This window comes from Protopterus annectens, chromosome 1.part1 (genome assembly GCF_019279795.1).
Source record: "Protopterus annectens isolate FY-2018-M chromosome 1.part1, PAN1.0, whole genome shotgun sequence".
Classification (NCBI taxonomy): Eukaryota; Metazoa; Chordata; order Ceratodontiformes; family Protopteridae; genus Protopterus; species Protopterus annectens.
The window spans coordinates 452,510,064-452,516,416 of record NC_056726.1 but is presented as its reverse complement, the minus strand read 5'-3'; the positions used below and the strand labels follow the sequence as shown (position 1 = coordinate 452,516,416).

The 6,353-nt window shown below is 40.3% G+C and overlaps 1 protein-coding gene across 3 annotated transcripts in view; it reads right to left on the bottom strand.

Annotated features, from left to right (window-relative positions):
• CDIN1 (CDAN1 interacting nuclease 1) overlaps positions 1-1,674 on the bottom strand; it is a 1,534,920-nt gene extending 1,533,246 nt beyond the window's left edge. For 2 of the 3 annotated variants that reach the window (XM_044075929.1, XM_044075948.1), the window contains exon 1: positions 1,379-1,672. In XM_044075929.1, the coding sequence (XP_043931864.1) occupies positions 1,379-1,479 (101 nt within the window). In that variant the 5' untranslated portion in view covers positions 1,480-1,672. Of the gene's footprint in view, positions 1-1,378 lie in introns of all 3 variants that reach the window. The other variant, XM_044075938.1, reaches the window with a different exon arrangement.
• Between the last annotated feature and the right edge of the window lie 4,679 nt (positions 1,675-6,353).

Genomic DNA, 6,353 nt, shown 5'->3' with positions numbered 1-6,353 from the left:
TACTTTCCATCCTTAAAACACATCAAATGTTATAAAGAAATAGTAAGGAAACAAAATATACTGTGGAAAACAGAAAACACTGTAGTCCAGTTAATCAATAAAGAATGCTAGGCCAATAACAATGACATAAAAGGATAAAGTCCTGGCTATGCCAAGGTGCTTGATGTCTCTGGCAGAGACCCATAGCTCACAACTTCTTAGCACAAGATATCTGGACAAAGCCTGACATAACTGGGGGACAAAGGCCCAAAAATAGGGGCATATTTTAAATCTTTGCTCTTATAAACTTAGAAAGTTGCTAGACTAACAGGGTTTGTTTTAGCATGCATTTTTTCTGAATGGTATGAAGTCGTAAATTCAAATGTATGTAATTATTTAGTGACTTCAGTCCTCAGTCCATCCCAGTGATTTCCTCAAAACCACAGATTTTATGAGGAACAAAACAAAAACATGAACAAAAATCTGTACAGTTGAGAGGTATGCAGGGGGGGGTGCATAACCTCAGTGAAGAGTCAGCACTAAAAAGACCATGCTGGGGATTTGGCATTTGGTTCACCAAGTGAATGAACAAAAGCAAGTATTTACAAAGGAAGAAGGTGTATTGTCTCTCAGTGGTAACCCCCCCCCCCCCCCCAGAGGTTGGGGTTAGGATTTTCAGGATCCCAGTGAGGCTATATGCAACCTGCATAGCTACCTGCACAATGGCTCCCCCTGATGTCACTCATCCTGTACATACTGGAGTACAGTTTCCTGTATAGAGGAACGAATAGGCTGAGTCGTTAAGTACTGAATATATAGACTTCTACAAGAATGCCACTCTGCATCCAGTTTGTCAAACAACTGGGAACCCAAATTCAACCCCCTCACAATACAGTCACATACTGGATCCTAGTAAACAAATGCATTTCAACCTAGAATCGTTCAGTCTAACAAGCTGCTAAACTGCATTCAGCAAAAAAGAATACTTAACAATTGAGATAAGCCTCTCAAATGAGATATTCATCAAGCCTCATTCCATTTTCTAAAAGCCTATATAAACAACAGCCTATAAACCAGGGAAATGTTAAAACATAGTAATGTATTATGCTAGGCAATCAGTAAGTGTTTTTATCACTGGTGCACTTGACTATCCTGTCATTCATATTTTTTGTTCACTTTTCTTATACTGTACCACATCACCTGTCAAACAGGGTGTCAAGCATTTCGGAAAAGATAAGTACCAACACTATATTTTCGTGCGATATAATTTACATGGATTTCATTTAACCATCAGTTTTATGCTACATGCTGCCTCTGCTATTTTTACCAAAAAAAAAAAAAACATTAATTTATGGTAATGCTTCCTTTTATTCTGCCGAGACAGAGCACCCGAACTTACTCTGGAAACTTTTCCGCTAATATCCTCATGCATTGCCTTGTAGGTCTAAGTTGTTCTAGGTACTCAGCAATCTCATTATATTGTTCTCTAGTGAGTTTCATTGCTTCCCAATTTTAAACTATACGTGACGTTATATTTCCAATAATAATACTACTGGAGAACAGCTGGACGCGCCAGAATTTTTAAGTTCAGTGTCTTGGTATTTCACTTCCCGGAACACTTTCCTGTCCACTATTTTGTCGTCAAGCAACGGAGGCGGGACAAAGACACGTTCCTGGAAGTCCGTTCTCTACTGACAGCGCATGCTCTTAAATGATGCTAGGCGCTTGTGCTTGGTCGTAGTGCACACTGGGAAGTCAATTGTTGGTTTGTGTATGGGATTGTTAGACTTCTAAGATTTTTCTAGGCATACCTTCAGGATTTTCTGAGTCTGACTCAAACATTTGCTTTGTCCTTCCTAAAACTGGCGATCTGGGAAGAAAAAGGAGGTGGATTACACTTAATTAATGGTGGCAATAATTAAGAATTACAGATATTTACTTCAGAAAATGCAGGATAATTTACATAATTCTGTCGACAGCTCAACTAAATTTATTTATATTTGTTGACCGGGAGTGTCCGACTGGACGTAGGTCCATTTTCAGCGGAGTTCCAGGGAGAAAAGCTCCACAGTTAAGACAGTAGTTACATTGGATTACATAGCGATTTACAAGCAATTACTTTACAACATATTTACAGATGAAGAACATAGTACATCATTAGACAACTAGAATCTATCTGTGAAGTACATAACAGACATTAACAAATGTTACATTAAGAAGTTCCTGCTGATTAATAAGTACTAGGCTTATCAGCATCTGAGCTTGCTATAATCAAGGTAGTTAGTGGAGTGGAAAGAAAGGTAGTTGTTGGATGGGGTGGGTGATATTAGAGTGGGAGTTGCAAGGGCATAGCCAGCATGTTTTTAGGTGTGCTTTTAGTAAAGTTTTGAAGTGGGTGCGTGATGGTATGGAGGTAATTGTGGGTGGGGAGGGAGTTCCATAATTTGGGTATTGCACAAGAGAATAGTGCTTTACCAGCAGAGTTATTGGCTTTAGTGATCTGCAAGTGATATTTGTTGCTGGATCTTAGTGGTCTGGTGGTGCGATAGGGTTGGAGTATATTCTGGAGGGATGGGACATTTAGTGGATGGTTTACTAGTTTGTGGGCTAGTGAGAGTTGATACCATTGAAGGAGGTGAGGGAGTTCAAGCCAACCCAGTTCAGCAAGTGAGAGACAGTGACTATTATGAAAAAATATATATCCGTGATTTTTTTCTTGCTCTGTTTCTGATGGTGGAAGTAAGAGTTCGAGAGCTTTGTATGTATCACGACTGTTCCTGCCAACCTTTACTTTAAACAGATGTCTGGCAGAGCAGGGTTCAAAGATAGTTACTAGGCAAGTAGACCAAGACGTCATTAAAAGGCGTAGTCCAATTTTTCAGTTACCACAAAGCACTGTCTAGTTAGTAACATACTGAAGGTTATGTAGTGCGGGTAAATGTAGGTCTGTGAGAATTGGAACTCTATACCACATGACATAGCTTTTTAATAGCTCATAGCCTTAATCTCCTGCAGTAACTGCCAGATTTATCTTATTCTGTCAACTTCCAACTTAATAACTACTAATATTTTAAGAAGTTCCCCCTGACAGGTTTCTGGATCTGTCCCTAATTCTGAAGATAGATGGTAATCAACTTAACAACCTTCTGAGATGCCAAAAAGTAGAGTTTGTTTTTTTGAAATCAGATTCATAACTCTCAACCTGTTCATTCAAGAATTAAGGACAGAGCCAAAAGGAATGGGGGTGAAGACACCAGATGAGGGTAATATCCATTTAGAAAGCTAATATATAGTAAGGTTTGTAGCAGTGGGCATTTTGTGAAGATTATGTCTTTAAATATAATTGTTTTACTCCCCTAAAATCTGAAACTGTTAAAAAGTGTTGAATTTTCTGTATTTCTAATAATAAGTACATTGTTGTGCCACGTATGTGTGTTTGATAATTTGATACTGTATTCGTGTGTTTGTTTGTGATTTTCTTTTTGCCCAGGTTGTGGCTGAAAAGAATCGTTAATAAAGCAGGTGATTAGTAAATTAATATAGCTTTTTGGTGACCTAGTTCCTCCCTACTTTGCTACAAAGTCACAGATTTTGCAAGGGGCAGAACAACATTTTGAGGCAAAGGCTGGGATATCCATGCGAAACAGGAATAGTTGAGAGATATGAAAATAATATCTTTACATACTGCAAAGGTCTCAGTATTTTAGCTTAAGAATTAGAGAGATACATGTTACACATCATCCATACTCATTTAAATTATTGCAAGAATGGCAGTATTACATTAGCATGCCAAATTGTATGAGGGACAGAGGAAAAATCTGAGGCTAAATTTGGCACAGATTTTGTTTGCATGTTGACCTGTTTGGAAATTTCAGTTAGCAATGTGGAGCAGGAGTATTCACTCCTAATTCCAAAATCTGGTTACTCCCTTTTTTGTAGGGGTAAGTGTCGCTCAAATGACAGCACTTTTATTGAGTGCTGAACCATCAAACAAAAATTAGTGAAACAATTTTCGCCAAAACATATTGGCAACTTTTCTTCCAGGAGGCCATGCACCCCCCCCCCCCAATCAGTTTAGTTTGATTGTCTGCAAACATTTGTAGCACCATTGTTGCCAATGAACTTGATGCTGAGTATACACTTTGTTGTCTTTAACTAAACCTAAGACCCAAATACTACCCCTATAGGTTTCAACATTTTACTTTTACAAATAAGAAAAAAAGAAAAAATAATAATTTCAGAAAAAAATGCTCTGAATAGGAACACTTACTACTAATATTAACTTAAATGATAAAAAAGAGGGTGTCAATTTATATGTATTTTCTCAAATAAGCACCACTTTTCCTCAAAAAACAAAAAAAAATTAGGAAGGCAGCACAAAATTCTGAGCCTAAATTAGACATTTGAGATGCATGCACAACACGCCGATTTGTTGATGTTTGGAATGCACTTTGGAGTTTCGAGATAATATACACAAAGTGTATACACTTTGCTGTCATTCCACACATTCCGACCCCAAAATGAAGTTGAGAAGACTAAGGGTGGTGGAGTCTCTATCTTCATTAAGGATAGGTACACCTCCAGACTGGTTTGCCAGCATGACGCACTGGAATTACTCCAGGTCCAACTGACAGTTTACAAGACACTCGTCCAAGTTGCTATAGACCCCCCCTCCATGACTCGACACCCACTCCTCCTACCTGGACCTAGTCGACTCCATCAAGGTATCCCCTAACACCCTGATCCTTGGTGACTTCAACTACTCCAATATAGACTGGGTGAACTATTCCTGCACTAATGCACTCCCCAACGATTCAACTAACTTCATCAATTCTAACACACTAGACCAGTTTGTCTCATTTCCCACAAGGGGAGATAACATTCTAGACTTGGTTCTCACCTTCATGGGTGACTGCTGCACCACTCCCATAGTATGTTCTTCCCTGGTGAGATCAAATCATCAGTCTGTCTCAGTCAAAGTTTCTATCCCACCTAAGCCCCCCCCCCCCCGGCTGTAACCAGGCTAAAAAACTTCTCAAAATTGGACTACAACCTCCTAAGGGAGGGTAACAGTAGCTTCACACCACCACACCCTCCTCAGAGGATGCAGACAACTATGCTGAAAAGTATGCCAGTACAGTATACAAGCACCTGTACAACTGCATGGACTCAGCCATGCCCAACAGAACTAAAACCTGCTCCTCAAGGAAGCACAAACCTGTCTAGTAGACATCCTCCATCAACAGGCTTTACAACAAAAGGAAGAAATTGTTGTCCAAGGGTAAAAAGGAACAAATTCCAAATTGGAAAAACTCCCTCCCCAGCCTCAACATGCAAATTAGATCACTAGTGAAAACCTCCAAAGCCAATTATGAATTGAAACTATTCTCCAAAACAAAGGAAAACCATAAAGCCTTCTTCAATTACATCAGGAACCTCCATGGCAATGCCCAGATTTGTTCTGAATTAGTACTTAATGGTACCGATTGCACTGATCCTGTTGGCTTAGCCAACCTGCTAGCAGATAGGTTTAGTGCAAACTTCACCCCCTATCCCTCACCAAAGGCCTATTCGACATCCCCGATAATTGTCCTGCAACTCACATCTCCATAGATCAAGTGTTAAAGGCCCTATACAAGGCAAAGAACACAGCTTCCATAGGACCTGATAGTATCCCAGGCTGTATTCTGCACCATCTCCAGCAAGAACTGGCTTTGCCATTGAGCACCTTATTCAACCACAGCCTAAGTACAGGCTTCATTCCAACAGAGTGGAGAACTGCCATTGTCATCCCCTTGCACAAAGGTGGTACCACTACTGACTCTGGAAACTATCGCCCCATTAGCTTGACAAGTCTGATCTGTAAAGCCATGGAGCGTATTATTATGGCTGTCATAAACAAGGACCTAGGCAATTTCCAAGCACTTGACCCCACCCAGATTAGATTTGTCAATGGCATATCTTGGCTGTTGAACCTGGTTGACTTCTTTGAGACTGTTACCAAGGCCCAAGATGAGGGAAAGTCAGTACATACAGCTTATGTTGACTTGGCCAATATATTTGACACAATCCCCCACTCGGGCATCATCAAAAAGCTAACACAACTTGGAGTAAATCCCTATCTCATCAGGTGGGTGGCCAACTGGCTCACCTATAGGACCCACAAGGTAAAAATAGATGCCTCCACCTCTGACAGCAGACATGTCACTGGTGTCACTAGTGGTGTTCCCCAGGGATCTGTCCTGGGGCCCATACTGTTTGGCATCTACTTCTCAGACGCCCAGGCAAAGACAAAAGGCATGTGGCTGACCAAGTTTGCGGGTGACTGTAAGTTGGATGCTGTCACTGTCTCCCCAAATGAGGTTAACGTATTG